General features: G+C 35.3%; 2 protein-coding genes across 2 annotated transcripts; both read right to left on the bottom strand.

The window, feature by feature from the left end:
* Window positions 1-8,049: 8,049 nt before the first annotated feature.
* On the bottom strand, window positions 8,050-11,678 carry LOC130465628 (spore wall protein 2-like). The gene is made up of 3 exons (XM_056834463.1): window positions 11,490-11,678; window positions 8,395-9,458; window positions 8,050-8,296 (listed from the first exon to the last, which is right to left on the bottom strand). The coding sequence occupies exons 1-3, from the start codon at window positions 11,676-11,678 to the stop codon at window positions 8,050-8,052; spliced, it is 1,500 nt and encodes a 499-aa protein (XP_056690441.1).
* Window positions 11,679-20,864: 9,186 nt separating this feature from the next.
* Window positions 20,865-22,269, bottom strand: LOC110801636 (uncharacterized). Its single transcript, XM_022007009.2, has one exon. The coding sequence runs from the start codon at window positions 21,989-21,991 to the stop codon at window positions 21,227-21,229; it is 765 nt and encodes a 254-aa protein (XP_021862701.2). The 5' UTR covers window positions 21,992-22,269; the 3' UTR covers window positions 20,865-21,226.
* Window positions 22,270-22,613: the final 344 nt, after the last annotated feature.

The following is a 22,613-nucleotide window of genomic DNA, read 5'->3' as shown; positions in this document are numbered from 1 at the left end:
ATATTAAAGGATTAGCACACGGTCCAACAACTAGTATATAGAAATAAGATAAACTTAGTGAATCAAATTGTAATAATCAACATACCCCAATCCCATTATATAAAAATATGATAATCATGAGTATATTCTCCAAAAACATAAAATTATCACTGATTTGATCCAACACAAAACAAATAACTACAAACGTCTAATCTGATTAGACGACAACCATACACCAACTTGGCAGTGGAAAAACTGAAATTTTCAACGATTAAATGAAGAGTTCCATCCTCACGAACTGGAAAGATTTTGCTGAATGCATTATTTTCCATCTCTGTTGTTGGTGTTGTTATCACACTCCTTCTTTGCAACAGGACCGGAAATGAATCGTCTCGAGCAGGTCTAAACTCGACCGTAAAAACCACTTTCCATTTCTTGATTACAAAAGCATACAACTCAACAGTTGTTTCCTACAATAATCCACAAATTCCGCCCTATTAGTTAACAAAATTATAAGTATTACAGTAGTATTGATGCACTTAATTCATCCGTTTCTTTTTAATTGCAACAATTTTTTTTTTCACGTTTGACAATTCATAACTTGAATAATTAATATTTTTAATTATTGATAAAAAAGTAAAAGAATAAAGAGTATATATATATTTTAGGAAATTTTGTCACAAAGGACCTTTTAAAGTCCAAAAATTGTGAGAAATGACCTTTTTAAAAAAAAATTGTGACATAAGACCCAAATCATGTTTTTTGTTGTTAATAGGGACCAAGTCCCATTTTCCGGCAGTCAAATCCAATTTTCCGGCGTTGATTGTCACGTGCACAACATGTGACTCTTTTTAACTTTTTTTTTTTTTTTTAATCTTTTCCCTCTAACAATTTCCCCCTTTCTTTCCCATAACTAACTCAGTAAACCTAAAAAAAATTACATTTTCTCGCCATTTTCATCCTCCCTTTTTTCTCAAATTCATTATCTGTAATGTAAAAAAATCATACAAAGGATTGCTTCAAGTTACTCTTCCTGAATTCTCACCGAACAGCTCTCTTCAGACATTAGCTTCGAGTTTCACAAACTTTTCTGAGCAGTTGCCAAATTCCATTAGTAATTTGAAGCAATCGCAGAGGATTGAATTACATAACTTTTCAGTGGATCAATTCCACCTTCAATGGAACAGCTCAATCAACTTGTCTATATGGATTTCTCCAATAACAAATTTTCTGGTCTACGAATAATAATGAGTTAAATGACACGCTTGCATTTACGAATTGGGTAAACCTCTCAAATATGTCCATTCTTGACTTGAGCTTTAACTCGATGAAAGGGAGTATTCCTGGGTCTTCTTCATTCGGCTCGCCCTCATTGCTGGGCGTGCTACTTTGCCAAAATGAACTCAATGGGCCATAGAACCCTAATTTCAAGAGTTTAAAATTTGGAGAAATTTGAGCAAAAATAATGGGGCGTTCAGTGTTACCTTGTACGAAGATGTACGAAAATCAAAGGGGTTGCACGAATTTTGTTGTTTTAAATTGTAGAGAACAGATTAGAGAAACAAGGGAGGAAGAAATTAAATGTCGAAGAACACAGAGATGAGAGGAGAGAGAAATGCCATTTTTTTTCTCAAATTCTTATATGAGACTGTCCTCACCATCAACTTATGGTGAGACCAGTTTACACTTGCGAATTTAGGTATGTTACTTCTATAATTTAGACATGTTACTTTTTTATATAATTTTAGAGGAAGTATTTTTTTTAGTTTAGGTATGTTACTTCTATAGTTTATACATGTTACTTTTTTTTATACGGAGTAGTTTTAGGGGAGATACCTTCTTAGTTTAGGTATGTTACTTCTATAGTTTAGACATGTTACTTTTTTTTATAATTTTAGAGGAAGTACTTTTTTTAGTTTAGGTATGTTACTTCTATAGTTTATACTCCGTACATGTTACTTTTATACGGAGTAGTTTTAGGGGAGATACCTTCTTAGTTTAGGTATGTTACTTCTATAGTTTAGACATGTTACTTTTTTTTATAATTTTAGAGGAAGTACTTTTTTTAGTTTAGGTATGTTACTTCTATAGTTTATACTCCGTACATGTCACTTTTATACGGAGTAGTTTTAGGGGAGATACCTTCTTAGTTTAGGTATGTTACTTCTATAGTTTATACATGTTACTTTTTTTATACGAAGTAGTTTTAGGGGAGATACCTTCTTAGTTTATGTATGTTATTTCTATAGTTTAGACATGTTACTCTTTTTTTTAATAATTTTAGAGGAGGTATTTTTTTTTAGTTTAGGTATGTTACTTCTATAGTTTAGACATGTTACTTTTTTTTATACGGAGTAGTTTTAGGGGAGGTACCTTTTTGGTTTAGGTATGTTACTTCTATAGTTTAGACATGTTACTTTTTAATACGGATTAGTTTTAGGGGAGGTACCTTTTTAGTTTATGTATTACTTCTATAGTTTAGACATGTTACTTTTTTTATAATTTTAGATGAGGTACCTTTTTAGTTTAGGTATGTTACTTTTATAGTTTAGACATGTTACTTTTTTTATACGGAATAGTTTTAGGGGAGGTATATTTTTAGTTTAGGTATGTTCTATAGTTTAGACATGTTACTTTTTTTTTATATAGTTTTAGAGGAGGTACTTTTTTAGTTTAGGTATGTTACTTATATAGTTTAGATCTGTTACTTTTTTTTAATAGTTTTAGGGGAGGTACACTATTGGTTTCGCGCTCGTCACACCATCAAGTTGATGGTGTGACTGGTCTCACAAGAGACGCGCTGTTTTTTTTTAGTTCAGTGTGGTTAGTTAAGGAAATAAAGGGGAATTGGAGGCAATACAATTTTTTTTTTTAAAAAAATTGTTAAAAGAGAGTCACGTGCCGGGCACGTGACTGTCAACGCCGGAAAATTTGCTTTGACCATCGAAAATTGGCTTTTGGTCCTTATTCACAACAAAAGTTTAGAATTGGGTCTTATCTCACAACTTTTTTTTTTAAAAGGTCTTTTTTAACAATTTTTGAGTTATAAAAGGTCCTTTTAAACAAAATTTCCTATATTTTAAGACGAATGTAACAAGATTACATATAAATATGTTTTCCATATGCATAGATCATAAAAAATAAACAAGTATAGTATGTAAATCGTGCAAATAAAAAACAACAAGGGGTTACAAGTTTAACTATTAAAAAACAAAACGGAAAAAGTATTTACATGTTATTGATAACCATCTCTATTATATAAGTCAAGAGCTGAGGTTAGTTTAGTAAATACACTTTTGGTGTCCACCTTTGAATTGACAAAAATACCCCCACATATTCACATTCAACCCTTCCTGGCTTCCTGCTCTCCTCCCTCCCGTCTTCTCTCTCTCCTCCCTCCCGTCCTCTCCTTCGATCTTCATCTCAGCTCGAAAAAATCCATAAAAAAAAAATCAAGATCTAATTAAAAGATTCGAGACCTAATCTTAGTTCATCCCCAATTCGATTCGTTAATTTTGGGAAAATTTGAATGCGCTTGAAGTGGGGTTTGGGTCAAATTTTGAGATGGGTTCGTCATCTTCGTCGAATGTTGCAGATAGATCGGTATTTGATTTGTGTTATTGAGTTCTCACTCGCTGCTTTTCCAATTCTATTCATTTCTCAAGAAACTTCAAAGAGATTCAATAAATTCGGATTATAACTCATTTTTCTTATTTGTTTGATCTTTGTGTTATTGTGGTTTTCTAATCATCAATTGGTGGAGATGGAGAAGGAGGCGGCATCGATCGGCCCTTTTCACGTTGAATCTCTTCAAAAATCAAAACCTTCATCATCATCTAACCAGTTGAGTTTCCCAATTTCTTATTTTTGTTTAATTACGGTTTCAATTTTGCTTTACTTATGTCAATTTGGAATTTTTTTGGGTGAAGTTTTTACAGAGGCGAATTTATGATTTTTGGATAAATTTGTTTTGATTGGATATTGTTGATGTGATTTTACAGTGTTCAGTCTAAAAATGATTAATTTAGGGTGGGTAGTTTAGCATTGCCTTAGATCGTTGTTTACAATTCATGGTCAATCAATTAGGTTATCTCTAAAATCGGATCTTCATGTCATTCAATATTTTCTTCCTGTTTTGGGTTTTGGATTTTGGATTGGAATGGCGTTTGGTATTTTTACTAAATTTCCTGAAAAATTAGCTCAAAATCAACTGTGACCTATTACTTAATAATGGATGGAATATATTAGTAACTTAAACGTAGCAGAAGGAAGAACCTCAACCTTTGCTTGAGAAACTTCTTGCAGTTCATAAGGGAATAAGGAATTGGATCTTTGTTGTATGGTCTGAAGAGCATGATTTGCTGCATTTTGCACTTCAGGGTCATGGACAATCACATGGAAGTAATATAATCATGTCAGCATGCTGATGGATTATAATCATAAGTTAGTGCCAGCATGCTAACAATCACATAGAAGTAAAGAAAAAATAGATGATTTATTGACCACACAAAACAACTTATAAGAGATTACAGTATTACACCATTAGAACTCCAAAATTAATCAGTTTATTAGTGCTTCAACAAACAAAAAAGAATGCAATTATCTTTCTGCAGAACAAGTAATTGGTCTCCATGACCAAAACCAAAAAGCTCGAATCTCCACGTAGAATACAAAATACAGCAGATATTTTTACTCATATTTTTTTCATAGAACATTAGAACCAGAACAGAATAATCAATGCCTAATGAAAATCTGAATTATGGTTTATACTCTTTCGCTGAGAAAAGCGACGAGAAATGACGAAGAAGCTCGGGTTTCTGTGTGTACCCTGCTTTGGCATTGAAAAGCTCTGCTGCAAAGGGATCACATGAGATAAACACCATAGATGCAATGGTGAATTTGTCACTTGAGAAGTCGAACAAGTTGAAGATCGTACGGTCAGGAATTGTTCCAACGGTGATTCAGTTGCTTCTGAAATCAATTCTCTGTTCTGTAAGGTCTCATCAACCCCACATGGCAGCCTCTATAAAAAAAAAACCTTATTTTATCCATAAATTTATAAAGAAAATGGTTTTGTTTTGTAACACTAAGATAAACAATTAATTACTAAGATTTTCCATGGAAATTCTTGCATAGTATTAATACAAAGAGAAAGTTCAGCTAAAATCTGTCTAAAAAAATAATGTATTTGGTTATTTGCAGACATGTGATCCCTTTGCAACAGAGCTTTTCAATGCCAAAGCAGGGTACCGGAAGCAGCAAAAACCCGTTCCAGGTCTTTGCAACTCAACTAACTTAGGAAGCTCAAGTTCATCAAAACAATTATCAAACAACTTCTGCTCAACTGTATGGATCATGTGAAAGGACATATCTATCTCGAATTCTCCCTTTGTACTGTTGCTTCGTCTTACTCCCTCTCTTCTTCGAGATCTACTCTTTGTCTCTCCTTCTATTCAGGTAACCGTTCGTTAATTTTAATATTCACAATTTAAATAGCTGCAATCTCTTCAATTTCATTAATTTTTCGGCTACATTTTCTGAATTAAATTGAGCGATTTGGTTTCATTTTCCAGTATAAGACAAGCACATAGAAGGAGAAGAATTAACGAAATCAAATTGTATATCAATCCACTTACCCCATTTTGAAATTGTGAATATTAAAATTGGGAAATTTGGTTTAATGAACTGCAAGTACATACATTCTTCTGTCTTCATTCTTCATTCACAGATTTGGCTGTTGGTGTCAGTGTGTAAAACAGTTTATTGACCTTACCTAGAACATGTAGTTGTGCTTGCATTTGCTAGATACCGCTTGGTCTTTTATTTACTTTTTAACGTTGGATGCAGAATGCTTGAACCTCTTGAGCTTGTTTATTTCTCCATCACGGTCCTTTGCTTATCGCAAGACTTACTATCAACATTTTACTTGCCTGGAAAGTTTGGTGAAGCAGACCCATCTCGTCTACTGTTTGACCAGCTTCATCTAAAGGATCTTATTGCTTGGATTGCAATGATATCTGCTTATGCTCAAAGTGGGTACACGAGTGAGGCTCTCAATATATTTAAGCCTATGCAATTAGCAAACAAGAAGTCTAATGAGATCACTTTTGTCAGTTACTATTTAGATATATTTAAATAGGGATGATGTATAATTTTCTTTAGATGAACTTTGTGAACAAATTTTGTGCCATTAGTTGCAATAATTTTTTTTTAAGTTCTAATATTATCTCGCACGCATCGCGTGCATATAAGACTAGTATAAATATATACGGAGTACGAAGTATAATAAATACGGAGTACGAAGTATATAGGTAGAATATAAGTATAAATTTGATTACCTGTGCGCATTAAATCTTGACAGACTTCTTCTTGGCATGAGTTTGGGATGAAAATGTTACCCGTAGACCAGAAGCTAGAGTACCTCTGGCCTTCAAAGTAGGTAAGAGGCTCTCCTAATAAGTGGAACCAGCTGAGGGTAAACCAGAGACCTATTGAACATAAAATTATTATTATTAGGAAAAAGTAATACTTGCATAATTAATCTTAACTATAAAGGGTTTTCTCATCTATTTATCTATTTACTATATATTAAAAGAGACACCGGGAATGATACGTGTCAATTCCTGGAGCAATTTTTTCCCGTCAAAAACCACTTTCCCAAAAAGTGTGTCTGTTTTACTTTATTTTTATTCTCTACCTTTTTTTATAAACTATTGATGTATGAAAACAAAATTATGGCAATAATAGATACGACGTAATAATAATTATTCTAAATTGGTAATATTTTAGTCAAATCGCTACATTAAAAATGGAAAATATATCACTCAATATTTTGGTCAAATTATCATATTAGAATTTTAAATATGCATATTAGATGAATAAATTTAAACGTGTATGTAAAAATGTTATAACTATGTATTAGTATGAGAGATATTCAGTTAAATATTTTGTAAAAAAAATTATCAAAATCCGTGCATATACGAGATCTAATCTAGTTTTAATCCCAATTCCAACAACCGTTTAAACAAGAATAATCCTAACTTTATATAAAAAAAAAAAATCAAGTGAGGGTAACTTGTCTAAGAGAGAAAGGCCTTAGTTCTTTACTTTTAGTGTTTGAAAACGGTAATTTCATTTGAGGTTCTTTACTTTCTCTCTTAGACAAGGCCTTAGTTCTTTACTTTTATTCTGCTATAGCTGTCAAAAAAAACTGACTCAGACATACCTGTGACTAAAGATAGCCGTGTGATGGACCGGGCAGAGTCCACGGAATGTGGGCCTAAACGGGGCGGGCACGTGTGTCAGCTTCGTGTCGGGCCGGGCCGAAAAGTTGAAAACATAGTTCAGGCCCACGGGCTTTCGCGTCGGAGCGGGTCGAGCCGTCGTGCATAAGCCAAATTTACTAAATTTAGCGTGCTTTGTTGTGTCAGGTTTTATCGTACTTTTTCCAAAAAACATCGACCCACGTCTCACAACTTCGTGCTCGTGCCAGGCCGACCCACAACAATAGGTACCTGTGTCCTTTACAAACGGTCAAAATTGTTTTATTTAGATGAAAATATACTTGGTACAACTTTCACTCTCATCTCTGCCCATTCTGAAGACCTAGCAAAGAACCCGTAGTCACTTGACATTAACTCCGATGAAATCCACCCCTTCCTTCGTCGTAATTGCCACCATCAATACACTTAGTAGAAATTGTTTCATCTTCCTTCCTCTGTATTGCTACGGGGTACATCTGTACGTCAATTTCATTCACTCACACACCAAATTCTTTTAAATTTACTTTGTTTACCTTTAGGTAGTGTTTGGAAACGGTAATTTCATTTGAAATTATGGACATTGAAATTCAGATATTCAATTTCAAATATGGTGTTTGCAAATTTTAAGATTTTAATTACAAAATTTCAAATAATATTTTTCACAAATATTTCAATTGAGCTAGATATCCCCGTCTATCTCTCACCTTCACCACCTCCGCACGCTACCTACGCCCACTACTTTCACCTGGAATTTATAGGCAACAATTATTTCCATTTCTTCTTCATCTTCAGACTCTCCCCGATTTCTTTAACTCAAACTGGCCTCACCTTGATCATCTGTTTCCATTTTGATTTCCGATTCTCTTTCCTCTCCCTCTCCATTTCCTTCTCCAGTTTCCAGTGCATCCATTGCCTTCAAAACAAATTCCATTTCATCTTCTTCTTCGACATCTCCTGCATTTCTTTGACTCAAATGATTTGAACTGGCCTCACCTTGATCCTCTCTTTCCGTTTTGATTTCCGATTCTCTTTTCTCTCCCTCTCCATTTCCTTCTCTAGTCTCCAGTGCATCAATTGTCTTAAAAAATATTTTCGTTTCATCTTCTTCTTCGGACTCTCCCAAATTTCTTTGACTCAAACGTCTTGAACTGACCTCACCTTGATCCTCTGGTTCCATTTCGGTTCCCGGTTTTCTCTCCTCTCCATTTCTTTCTCTAGTTTCCAGTGCATCCATTGCCTTAATTTTTTTTTTTCCATTTCTTCTTCATATTCGGACTCTCCCACATTTCTTTGACTCAAATGACTTGAACTGGCCTCACCTTGATCCTCTGCTTCCATTTCGGTTCCCGGTTCTCTCTCCTCTCCAGTTCCATTTCCTTCTCTAGTTTCCAGTGCATCCATTTCCATTTCCATTTTGATTTCCGATTCTCTTTCCTCCCCCTCTCCATTTCCTCCTCCAGTTTTCAGTGCTTCCATTGGCTTAAACATATTTTCTATTTCTTCTTCGGACTCTGCCATATTTCTTTGACTCAAACGTCTTGAATTGGCCTCACCTTGATCCTCTGGTTCCATTTCGGTTCCCGGTTCTCTCTCCTCTCCATTTCCTTCTCTAGTTTCCAGGCCGTCCAATCGAGGTGCGTACGAATCTCCAGTTTGCCTTAATTTTTTTTTCAATTCTTCTTCATATTCGGACTCTCCCACATTTCTTTGACTCAAATGACTTGAACTGACCTCACCTTGATCCTCTTCTTCCATTTCAGTTCCCGGTTCTCTCTCCTCTCCATTTTCATTTCCTTCTCTAGTTTCCAGTGCATCCATTTCAATTTCCATTTCGGTTTCCGGTTCTCTTTCCTCTTCCTCTTCCTTTCCATTTCCTCCTCCAGTTTTCAGCGCTTCCATTGCCTTAAAGATATTTTCTATTTCTTCTTCGGACTCTGCCACATTTATTTGACTCAAATGACTTGAACTGGCCTCACCTTGATCCTCTGTTTCCCTTTCGGTTTCCGGTTCTCTTTCCTCTCCCTTTCCCTTTCCTTCTATAGCTTCCAGTGCATCTATTGCCTCAATTAAAGTTTCCATTTTTTCTGGGGCTTTGAACTCTCCCACATTTCTTTGACTCAAACGACTTGCCTCACCTTGATCCTTTGTTTTCATTTCGATTTCCGAATCTCTTTTCTCTCCCTCCCCCATTCCCTTTCCTTCTCTGATATCCATTTCCTTCGACAAAACAGAGAAAATAAAGAAAATTTCAAAAAATCTATCTTTAATTAGCAGTAGGAAAACAGTAGAAATAAATTAAATAAATGAATTTAAGAAAATGTATTTACTTGGTGGTGGCGGAGAACGAAATGAGGGACAACTGGGATATGACAGAGAAATGACTAGCGACTTAGATAGTTAAGGCCGAAAAGTTGAAAACATAGTTCAGGCCCACGGGCTTTCGCGTCGGAGCTGGTCGAGCCGTCGTGCATAAGCCAAATTTACTAAATTTAGCGTGCTTTGTTGTGTCAGGTCTTATCGTGCTTTTTTCCAAAAAACATCGACCCACGTCTCACAACTTCGTGCTCGTGCCGGGCCGGCCCACAGCAATAGGTACATGTGTCCTTTATAAACGTTCAAAAGTGTTTTATTTAGATGAAAATATACTTGGTACAACTTTCACTCTCATCTCTGCTAATTCTGAAGACCTAGCAGAGAACCCGTAGTCACTTGACATTAACTCCGATGAAATCCACCCCTTCCTCCGTTGTAATTGCCACCATCAATACACTTACTAGAAATTATTTCATCTTCCTTCCTCTGTATTGCTACGGAGTACATCTGTACGTCAATTTTATTCACTCACACACCCAATTTCTTTTAAATTAACTTTGTTTACCTTTAGGTAGTGTTTGGAAACGGTAATTTCATTTAAAATTATGGAAATAGAAATTCAGATATTCAATTTCAAATATGGTGTTTGCAAATTTTAAGATTTTAATTACAGAATTTCAAATAATATTTTTGACAAATATTTCAATTGAGCTAGATATCCCCGTCAATTGAGCTAGTTTCCATTTTTTCTTCTGCTTTGAACTCTCCCAGTAGCGGAGGAATTCAAAAGAGAAGATGTTGATGGGCCATGGTGGTAGCAGCAATGGAGGGCCGGGGAAGGAGGAGAGAGACAGAGTGAGGGTGAGGGTGAAAAGGAGGAAGACATGCGGTACGTGCAATATTAGAATTTGAGATGACATAATTTCATAGGTCATTTCAAATTACAGAAAATATGGGCCTTTTTACTACAACTAACGAATTGGGCCAATTCCAGAATTGTGAATTCTATGTTTCCCGGACAATCCATTTTACCAATTTTAGAATTTCGAAATGAAATTGTCATATACTCATATCTAAACACACCCTAATAGTATGTGTCAATGCTACAGAATCACAAAACCCGGATCATAAAATATTAAAATGAATTGTGTCAATTTTTTAAATTATTCTATACATTTTAATTTACAGTCAATGACTCAATATCATCCCCTTCCAGCATCAGATGAATTAAACGAAATTATACACTTGAAAGATTAAGTTTTCTTATACAATCAAACATACAGTAATGATTATGTCGAAAATTGTTGAGTTGGTGAATTTGTGGGCAATTTAGTGGGAGGCCTGTTTTAACTTTTAAGGTCACCCACATTCCATATAGAAAGTATATACTCCGTAGTAAGGATTATTTAAGGTTAAACTATTATTGTTATTATGGTACTAATGTAATTTAATAATAGTATATGGTGTTAAATGCAGGTGGGTATAGTGCATACGTACTTGAATAATAACTTGTAAGCCTTCGACGGAGTAGTGAAATTTCTCCCCTTGCCTTTCCTTAGGCTGATGATCCACTCACGCCATCCTCCAACGTAGATCTATAAAAAACTAATCAAAATCATTACCCACAAAATAAACAATATAATACAATAAGCAAAATTATTACATATACTTCATCTATATTAGTGAAGTTCGGATAAAGGACCGGGGTCTGTTGTATGGCATCGAACAACCGCGCAGCCGGAAAATTTTGAGCCGCTGTCGAAAAATTAACAATGATAACTAAAGTGACCCCACCATGAACTTTATCCGGGATTCCTGCAAAGCGAGCATCCCATTATATTAAAATGGGGCTTTCATTATCATTTCCATTTACCAACTTAAACTTACTCACGTCAATGTATAAACTACATTTTTTTGGAGATATAAAAAATAGACCTTGTTGGTCCATTTCTTCATTATCGTTTTCATTTCGTCTTCATCTTCGGACTCTCTCCCATTTCTTTGACTCAAACTGACCTCACCTTGATCCTCTGTTTCCATTTTGATTTCCGATTCTCTTTTCTCTCCCTGTCCATTTCCTTCTCCAGTTTCCAGTGCATCCATTGCCTTCAAAACAAATTCCATTTCATCTTCTATTCTTCTTCTTCGGCATCTCCTGCATTTCTTTGACTCAAATGACTTGAACTGGCCTCACCTTGATCATCTCTTTCCGTTTTGATTTCCGATTCTCTTTCCTCTCCCTCTGCATTTCCTTCTCCAGTTTTCAGTGCATCAATTGTCTTAAAATTAAGCAAGCACAACTCTCAGGCCCCAATCAATTTCGAGACGGACTATGAGAGTGGTTCTCTAGATGCGTATTTTAGCATGCCTACTAGATACTTGTCATTAGTTCGTTTACTTGATCGAATCATTGTATACGATCGAGACTTGTTTTGATATATATATATATATTGTAAAATAAAACATACACGAGTAATATATTGAACGCAATTAATGTGTCCATACAGATTGAAAAAAAATTATTGGATGTCGGTCGAATCAGATCAATATTTAATATGTAACAAGCTCAGAACTCGAGCAACGCACAAATGTTACTAAATTTGTTTACGAGGTATTATTAATTACTCGTAAACAATAATTTATAAGTGAGAAATATTGTAATTTAAAAAATTGTTTTATTTGTTAGGTGTGATTGACAAAATATGAGATACAAATTATTAATAACGACATAATAAAATTTTAAATTTGTTTACAAAACATAATTAGTTAATTTGACGTACAAAACACATATAGACTTTGTTATTTTCTACATATTTTTCACTTTTTCGGGACAAATTAAAGATAAATTGTGTTTAAGAAACATAAAAGCTACATGGTATCTCATGGATTTAAATTTTGAGCCCCAAATTAGATACGTTTATGTAACTTTAAAACCTATATTGTATTTAAGCCATATTCGAGATCTGGAATATCATTTAACATTAGTTTAGGTTTGATCTTACTCTGGAGGTTCTGGGTATGGGATATTGGGGCCAATATGAAGCCCCTCCGATTACCCACACCAGGAAGTGACTTGTGAATACTTGATAATGACAATTATTTTAGAAACTATAATGAAGAAAATTTGTTTCAGAAAATAAAAATGACAATTTGAGGAAAAAAAGTCTAGTTAGCAGTTCGCAAGTAATTAAACAAGACTTTATGAAAAATAAAAAAGAGATAAACAACTGACTAACATATAATGAGATGAGAACTCCTATCTCTGATTCGCTTGTCATTTGATAAGACAAAATGTCATGGAACAACCTTGTGTTAAGATCATCAGGTGTTGTTGATGTTGCATAACCTACCTTCACACCTACTACCGATTAGATAGTCAGTCTGTCAATTAAGTTTCTCATGCGACGAGTTCGACATAAGCTTGAGAAAATGTGTACCTTCACTATTCGACCTTGAAACTCCAAGATATAATATTTCAATCCGACACCCTTTGTACCTTCTTTTCCCGAGTACCATTTAAATAATCAATTTCCTAGATCGATGTCAATAGTTTACCTTTGTTACTTTCAAGGCCCACTTGATTTCCTTTAAAACAAGAGGATATATGGCTTGATTGAGAAGCACAACACCACAACAACGAAGTATCAGGAGCAGCAATAACAACATCAACAGACCAGTCCAGCTGCGGTAGAATAAAGGCAACAGCAGCAACCGGTTTCAGAAGAGCGTATTTCCTAGAATACGGCTCCAAATTGAGTGATTCTTTAGCCTAAATTGATTAAATTTTCATGGTCTGCAACTTTTATGAAGGAAATATTGGACAAAAATGACATTATGCTCGAGATATTTGAGGAAACAGGAACGATTACAACAGAGGAGATAGTACAAGTTTTCAAACTTATCAATTCTACTGATTGTTTGATCTGAAAATGTGGAGTAATAAAGTGATGATGAAGCATGATTGTATGACACAAAACCAAAGTAATGTCTTGGCACTTCCTCCATATGACACGAAGAGTGAGAGAAAGAAATCAAATTAGTTAAGCTTTAGGAGTCATAAGGGCAAAGAAGTAAATTTACTTTGTTCACAAAATTATAATTTCACTTTTAAAAGTAATTAAATATATAAACTTAGATACCAAATTACAATTTAACAATAGACTTATATTTACAAATAGTTGTTCAGTATGGAAATTAAGCTAATAAAATATAGCTAACTTTTAGTTAAAAGTACCTTAAAATTGGGCTATTACAATTTCTACCTCTCATCTCTTTCTCCACAAATCAAAATACTGAAGACCGTCAAGGTGCAAATCAAAGAATGATGAAGTCAAGCAATGGAGCAGTCCAAAGTCCGTCACAGGAGGCAAGAAATGATGCGGTCCAAGATCCGTCAAAGGAGCTAATCAATGGAGAGGTTCAAGATCCGTCAAAGGAGTTCATCAACAGGGTGGTCCACGGTCTGTCACAAGACCCAACCAATGTAGCAATAGACGTCATCGTTATAAATGTCATGGCGATTGAAGCAAACACCATTGAGGAAGAATTGGCGAATATGAAGAAGCTCCTTGAAAAACTTGTCCAGGACGGCGTAGAACAGAAAGCTCAAATCAAACGTCAAGACGAAAAAATTTCCAATTTGACGAAGAAGCTTGAAAAACGTCCAATTGGTGAATCATATGAAAATGGTGAAACAGAAAGTGAAGGAAAAAGAGACGAATCTAAATCGACTTTAAAGTCCAAGCCAAGAAGGAGTAGAAAGCACCGTGGTGATTCGTTCAACTTCGAAAAAATTCAAGATATGATAGCCAAAACTATCAAACACCAACTTGGCGTAGATCCTGACGAAAGTGGCCATTACATCAAGCCTTACACGGAAAGGATTGATGCCCTGGAGATGCCTAATGCTTATCAACCTCCCAAATTCACGTTCTTCGATGGCAAAGGAAATCCCAAACAACATGTTGCAAATTTCATTGAAACGTGTAACAATGCTGGCACCGAAGGGGACTGGCTGGTGAAGCAGTTTGTTCGATCGCTAAAAGAAGTTGTTTTCGATTGGTACATAGACGAATTAGCTCCTGGATCAATCTATAGTTGGGATCAAATGGAGAAAATGTTCCTGAATCGCTTCTTCAACACTCGTCGTATTGTTAGCATGCTGGAGTTGACACAAACAAACCAGATGGAAGGTGAACCGGTCGTGGAATACATCGATCGCTGGCGGACGCTAAGTCTTCAATGCAAGGATCATTTGCACGAAACTTCTGCAATTGACATGTGCATCCAAGGCATGCATTGGGACTTGGTCTACATCTTGCAAGGAATCAGGCCTAGAACATTCCAGGATTTGGCAACTCAAGCTCATGAAATGGAGAATTAGTTAGCCAATCATGAAGAAAAGTCCGATTAGTCGGGCATTTGTTGAGACTTAGACGATTTGTGGCTACAGATCTGCAAGAAGTTTCAACAATGATCCTGGGGGGCAAAGGTGAAAAAGATCGTCCTCAAAACTCCTAAGCACGAGCCTAAACTACATAACAAAAAAGAAAATGCAAAAAACTTTGGAACTACGTTTGGCTTGATCCATAAAAGTGAAAAAGTAATCACTTTATTTGGTACGTAGGCATCTTGGTTAATCAAAAAATTCAAGGGCAGCCACATCAAAAAAGTGAAAATCATTTTTGGAGTATAATTTGAAGTTTGAAATTGTATTCCATAAAAAAAATTAAAGGAGTACGTATGTTTTGAAAAACACAAAATGTTTTTTTTAAAATGAAGTACAAGAGCGAGGGCATGAGTAAAAGAAAATTCAAATGGTTTTACTTTGTCTTCAAAAAATTAAATTTGTAAAATGATGACCCAAATTAAAGTTTGTCGTCATTTACTCGAAGTTTGGATAAAGCACAAAAGCACCAAACACCTCGGACTAGATATCTGGAGAAAGCTTCCAAGCACCAGGGGTTCACCAGAAACTACATTGAGATCTGGAGAAAGCTTCCAAGCACCAGAAATTTGCAAAAGTAATAAAATTAAAGGATGGAGAAAGCCTTCAAGCCCCATCTAAGCTCAAGTCACCAAAACTTCAACAAATTAATTGGGAATCTTTAAAGCTTCCAAGCACTGGAGATCTACAATATCGACGGAGAAATCTTTCAAGCACCAACGACTTGTAAAAGATGTTATCGTTCTTCTCAAATGCAAATAGAACAAATGAAGTAAAATAAAATTCTTGATCAAGTATGGAATGGCACATGGGTCTAGCGACGTATTCGTTTTTTTTCTTTTTCTGGACATCAATGTGAATTTTTTTTTTTCTCGGGGCGTCACACCAACGTCAAGAATGACATCTCTTTCGTTCTCCTTGATGGCTTGACGGAAGTGTCATCGTTCATTAAGTTGTCATTAAGGGGAATTAAAGTAGGTAGTGTACGGAGTAACAATTCTTAATCAAGTTTGGGCATAATGGTGCCAAGGTAATTAAGATTGCTTGTTGGCTCCTCCTTGGTGTTAATCCATGGTGCCAATGTGAAGAATAGAAGGTCCTCATTGCTCGGTGGTGTCGGGTTCTCCCGGCCCGGATGTCAAACACGGCAAAAGAAACGAGCAGCAGCAACTTTGATTAACACCCTTGTCGGAAGGGTCAAATTTTGTCAGTTTGTTGGGGATGCATATAGCTTCAATTGGACGATGTAATTGGGATTATATGATCTCGTTCGTCGAAATATTAGGGTGGACAGAACATGCGTGTCTGAAAGAAATCGTCATGGCAATGGCAATATGGCATCGTGTAAACTGCAATGAAGATGGAAACTTTGTTCTCTTTGCTGCATCGTGGTTATGTGATTTGACGTAAGCTTCATTAATTAGTATTCACCAATCACCATGATCTGACATATACTACCATATTCATCGTGGTTATGTATGTAATTCTCAAATTCATGACCTTAAGTGCTCCTTCTCTAATTCTTTGGTAGTGTCATGAGGTGGAAGAATAGCATACCACTACTCCAATGAAGAGGCTTCCCCTACTATACATGGCTCCTCCTTCATTGAGGTTTGAGGACAACAGGAACTTTGAGGTTCGAGTTTCATTGGACAACAGGAACTTTGAGGTTCGAGGACAACAGGAACTTTGAGGTTCGAGTTTCATTGGACAACAGGAACTTTGAGGTTCGAGGACAACAGGAACTTTGAGGTTCGAGTTTCATTGGACAACAGGAACTTTGAGGTTCGAGGACAACAGGAACTTTGAGGTTCGAGTTTCATTGGACAACAGGAACTTTGAGGTTCGAGGACAACAGGAACTTTGAGGTTCGAGTTTCATTGGACAACAGGAACTTTGAGGTTCGAGGACAACAGGAACTTTGAGGTTCGAGTTTCATTGGACAACAGGAACTTTGAGGTTCGAGTGTCAGGACTGCTTCTTGTACGTCTCCATGGCTTCAAGCCCAATTGCATGCACAAAGCTGCAAAAATAAAGGGAAAACAGAAATCTCAGAAATGGTCCTTATCATTCACGAGAAGTCTTGCTCTAGAAAATCCTTCACTCTTTCGCTATATATATAGCACTAACTTTGACTTGTAGTTGTTTTCCAAGACTTTTATACGTGATATAACTCTTGAGTTGACTATGGATAAAGTTTTTTTATAATTCCTATCTTTAAGAGAAAGGTAAGCACTATCCTAAACAAAAGAGGACAAAAATAAAATCCAGCATTTTGATTTTATTATATGTGGGAGTCTCGAAGAAGTTGCTATAGCATGAATATTGAGTCCAGAGAAATTTGTGACCCATCAAGTTCGGTTGTACAGAGGGCAAGTTAAAAAAATAATTATCCAGACCCGATCACACTTTAAATCGTGTACGTCATACAGTCTCGAGGGGCCAATTTGTAGGCACGGAAAATTCTTTAATGTGCCACGTTGGATATTATTTGGGTCAAAAGTCAAAGTATTGACTCAATAATTATTTGACGGTCAATAAAATTAATTAATTTGGGTAAATAAGTTAATTTGGCCCATTTTAGTTATTTTTATTAAACCTGACAAAATTGGTTAAACTGTTACAAACGGGTCATGACTACCAAGTCCAAACAAAGAGGCCCATTGTACATCAAACCCCTAAAAGTCTCTCCATCGTATAAATGAGGCTCTTTACTTCATTTGGAGGGGAGGAGAAAACAGATGGCAAACCTAAATCTCTCACATATTCTCCTGCCAGTCAAGTCTCACCAAACTCTCGAATCAGATGAGCAAATATTAGAGATTGTACCCAAATTACGCAAAATCAATAAAAATACATTTTGTTCACATATTTTGAGTTCGTTATTTTGCAGACTCTGAAATTTTTGTTTACAACATCGTAAAGTTATGTTGGAAACAAATAAATTTAAACTATATTGCCTTTCATTTATTCGGTAATGCTCGGTTTAGTTTCGATCTTTTCGGGTTATATATCCATTTTAGGGTATAGTTCTTAGGTCACCATTTTCATGTCAAAATTAATTGAGTCTTTGATCAATGACTAGGGTTTGGTTCACTTTGTTAGATCGATCTGCATACAACTACACTCCTTAATTTGGGGGGGGGGTTGGTACGGGTATGAGTTATTCAAAAGAGTTTATTCGAATCAAGTTAATTTCGAATCATGACATTAATTACAAAAGCAATAAATAACATGGGTTGCCTCCAATAAAGCGTCTCTATAGGATCATTAGCTTGACGTATCTTACTTCTTTGATGAGTCGGGAGAGGCATCGAGAGAGGTCTCGTTCACAAGATTGACCTCGAGGTTGATGGTGGATACTTCCACCTTGAAGCAAAAAGTGTTTGCTCCAACTTTTGCTTTAGCCTTGTGGACTCTCTTGTAATGACTAGGATTAGTAGTCATTACTTAGCAACTTGCCTCCCGCGGCTACATCCATATCATCATTTTCCTTTGGTTCAAGGTCATGATATAAGGGTAATACACAGAAGCATAACATCGTACAAACAACAAAAGCAAAGCTACAACTAGTAACTAGACATAAGCTAATACAAAAATCCATTAATTCTCACTATTGGCTACAAAAATTTGATGCACTCAAAACACGACGCATTGGCTAGAGCAACACACGAATGATAATATGATGATGTCCACTTGACACAATCCTATCACACTACAATAAATATAGTAAACAAGGGGTAAGTATATAAGGTGTCGAACTCTCGGGGATTAAGTGTATTTTATACTAGCTACAAACATGCAACTACTAGCACACTTTACTTCAAATAAACAATCGTCGGGTTAGGGGTTTTTTGCACAAACTATCACTAATTGTAATAATGGTATAATATATGTTAAGGGATAGGAGTAGGGAAGAGGGATTTCTCCTAGTATAGCGGCCAAAAATGAAGGTCTATCATACTCCACTCATTCATGAACACATTACGACTTACTTGCTAATCTAGGGGCTATTGCGCACTAGCACAAACATTTCTTACCTGATGGTCACGGTGTTGTTCAAATAATTTAGAGTTTTGTTTCCGATTTTCTACCTAGTCTTTGATCAGTGAACCGAGAAACAAAAATAAATAGAAATTAGACTCAACACATACAATAACCACTCTATAACAAATTAACAATAGAATAAAGATACAGAATACTATATTTTTTAATGCAATATATAATGCTCCCTTCGTTCCTGAATACTCGAAACAACTGTGGGGGCGCATCCTGTATTGGCAATTTGGCAAAGCACCAAAAGAAACAAGAAGTGGAGAATTGGTCCAGCAATAGCATACCGCAATTATTTGTTGGCATTAAATTCCCTAGTTAATCTTTTTGGCCATTCCTTCTTGTCGTGCAATTCATGTTCTTACAACGTGTTATCTCCTTTCTTCTTCTTCTTTTTCATCTTAGATTATTTGCATTCATTTCATATTCTCACACTTTTTTTCCCTTTCTTTTTTCAAAAGATGCCATGTCACATTTGAGAAGAGATGATTCTTTATCTTTTTAGTTATCTCCATTTATTTGATTATATATACTCCATTTATTGACTGATTTTTTTTTTATATAAAAAAAATGGTATCAACTCAAATAAAATCAGGAAAAATAAGTTTCTTTAGACATAATAAGACAATTTAACACGTACATTAAGTTCTTCAAACAATATATAAACAGAATTTGCCAAAAAAAAAAAAAGTTTTTAAAAATACGTATAAATTAAGTTCAGTCAAAATAAGATGAACCAAACAGAATTAGGAAAAAAAAAAAAGGGCTTAGTGAAGAAAGGAGATAAGGACGAGGCATGCATCCCCCCAATGGGACATGGATCCTTTACCAACATGCTAGAGTGGGGAGAGAGAACAAAGAAAGAGATGGAGGATAGAGACCCTAATGTTGGAGTGTTGGCTAACTAGAAGTATCTTTCATAAGGTCGTTTTCTAGAGAAGTTGAGTAGGAACTAGGAAGTAACAAGCTAAGCAACTAGCTGAAGAGCTCCTCTCCGTCAGAGGTCGTAATTAAATTCAATCTTAGAGGATAAGATGCATTTTGCCATGCTATTTTAGTCATATATACGGAGTAATTTGTTGGATAAAGATTAAGGAATTCATATTTATTCATTTAAGTCATCGGTTTATATCCATGCTTCTATTAAACTCCCTGTTTTATTCATTTTATTTATTCTCTAATATAAAAACTTTTGTGTGCTCCCGATCTACGGATTTTTACTGTACATCCAAATATAAAAGTGAACCAGACCAAAGATATAAGTGACCTTATTCGATGACTAAAGTTACTTTACTCTAGGATACATGTGATCCTAACGATTGAAAAATGCGACCCTAACAGTAAACAATGAAGTGACCCTAATCAAAAGTGATATGTTTGTTACAAGTTATAACTATGTCCAACACAACACCACAAATAAAAATATACATCAATACACAAATGTAATATAGGTAGTAGGCTACGTGGAGCTTGACCCCACACCATGTACAATATTGTACATTGCTCTACCATTTGAGCTAATAACGTACCTTGAAAATAAAGTAACTTATAACTACCATTAAGAAAACTTATAACATCAATAAGGGTAACTAAAAGAACAGAACAGGTGCGGATAACCTTTCCATTTTAGACAGCCACATAATATATTATCGTGATCGGCCTTTCTAAAAAGTTACGTAGTACGAAGTATAAATATTCTTTTGTCATATGAATTTGAAGGGTATACAAATAATTATAATTGTTACCTTTCACATAAACAAAAACAAAAACATAACTACTTCACAATCATTAAAAATTGGCAAAAATAGGCGTAAAAAAAAAACCACTCTCTAAACTTGTATATACTCCAATAGTCCAATGTAGTTGCAACCTTGCAATATCCAAAAGACTACAGCAAATAAAAGGGTAAAGAAAGATTTCCAGCAATGGATTACAAAATTAGTTACCTGTCTTTTTGTGCTCCATTCCATGTGGGATGTTCTTATTTCATCACATCCTTACCCTCCCTCTCTACACCTAATCACATGCTACCAAATCTAAATTTTAAACCCGGAAAAACTACCAACTATTTCTTTGCCCATTCTACCGTAAAACCGATAACACATAGAAAATCGTTTAATCACAAAGTTTAAAGGGAAAAAAAATAAAAGAATATAAAATAAAAACTTTGGAATTATTTCTTCTTGGTCTTATCTTTGCCGGTGGAGAAAATAGAACCAAATCCGAAAACCTTGCCAGTTGGAACATTAAGAACAGGGCTAACTTGAATTAAACCAGAATTAAAAGATGAACCACCATAATTCTTCTTCAATGGAGGTTTTTGATGGTTTGAATTCGAATTTGAATTCTTCAAATTAGAACTCTGTTTTTCGTCCTTTGAAATCAATGACCTTTTAGCACTTGTTGTTGAACCAGTCGATTTACTCCTCGATAAAAGAGGCAATGGACATAATCCTCTTTTATAAATGCTCCCACAATTCAAACTCTTGCTTCTCTTGAACGTCCAAAACGTTGATTTGTTGTTGTTGGTGGTGGTGGTGGTGTTCCCTTGTTTCTCCTCTGTTTCTTTCTCGCTTTCGCCGCTGCTGAGAACAGAGGACGGCCGCAATGGCGGCAAGAAAGACGAATACGGGGACGAAGACGACGAAGATGAAGATGGGGAAAAGGATTTTGATTTTAGGATTGTGGGTATGATCTTTTTCTTGATTTGGATTGGGAGAATTATCCCATTTGCAAATAATTCATCGGCTAATGTAGGTTCTTGATCACCGCTCCGTCGAGTTACGCAGAAATCGAAGTCGTAATCGAGAAGCGATGATTTTAACGGGATATGAGGTTCAATCGGAACAATTTCTGAGTTTTTAAGGTCATGGGAGAATGAAATCCTGGGACTCATTCCTCTACTAGAAGGGTTTTCTGTGAAAAGATCAACAGCCATTTTTTAGTTTTTATGTGGAGGTTGAAGAAAACAGGGGATTATATAAACTACAACCAGAGGATTTTGAAAAGATTTCAAGGGGTTTTTTTCAAACGTATTTGAATGCTCTTGGAAAATGTGTCAAGTTGGGAAGAAGCAAGAAGATTGCTTTCTGGGAGAGTATAAATGAAGACTTGGACTTTGCAAAATAAATGAAGACTTGGGATTTTTATAGATTGATAAAAGGGTTGGTGAAAGAAAGATAAGTGAAGATTATTATTGGCTAATAATTTGATTTTTTGGGTATGAAATGTTTAATTATAGCTAAAGCATGTGGGGAAGGTTCTTGACGCAAAAAGATGAAGGTCATAGGGAAAAAAAAAAATCGGAGGGAATGACCCGTAAGAACAATACAAATTATAAAAGGATGAGGAAATTTTGTTATGTGACTTGTTATATATAAATCTTAATTTTAATCACTAAGTTGGTACAGCATTAATTAAATAATTACTAGGGCCATAGAAAAATGAAGTACGATAACAAGTTGAAAACAATTGCAATCAAATTATATTCCTAAATGGCTTAATCAAACATATAAATACAAGTAGATTTTTTTCAAACTTGATAAATATTTCTAGTTGAA

This window comes from Spinacia oleracea, chromosome 1 (assembly GCF_020520425.1).
Source record: "Spinacia oleracea cultivar Varoflay chromosome 1, BTI_SOV_V1, whole genome shotgun sequence".
NCBI classification, from domain to species: Eukaryota; Viridiplantae; Streptophyta; class Magnoliopsida; order Caryophyllales; family Amaranthaceae; genus Spinacia; species Spinacia oleracea.
This window is presented reverse-complemented; position numbering and strand designations above follow the sequence as displayed.

Bases quoted from the DNA above. Each gene is read 5' to 3' on its own strand.
- LOC130465628 (XM_056834463.1), bottom strand. From the start codon at position 11,678: ATGGAATTTGTTTTGAAGGCAATGGATGCACTGGAAACTGGAGAAGGA. The intron at 9,459-11,489 runs GTCTATTTTTTA...GTTTTGTCGAAG, and splicing joins TGAAGAAATGGACCAACAAG to GAAATGGATATCAGAGAAGG. The intron at 8,297-8,394 runs GTCAGTTCAAGA...ACTGGAGACTAG, and splicing joins AACCAGAGGATCAAGGTGAG to AGAAGGAAATGGAGAGGGAG.
- LOC110801636 (XM_022007009.2), bottom strand. From the start codon at position 21,991: ATGGCTGTTGATCTTTTCACAGAAAACCCTTCTAGTAGAGGAATGAGT.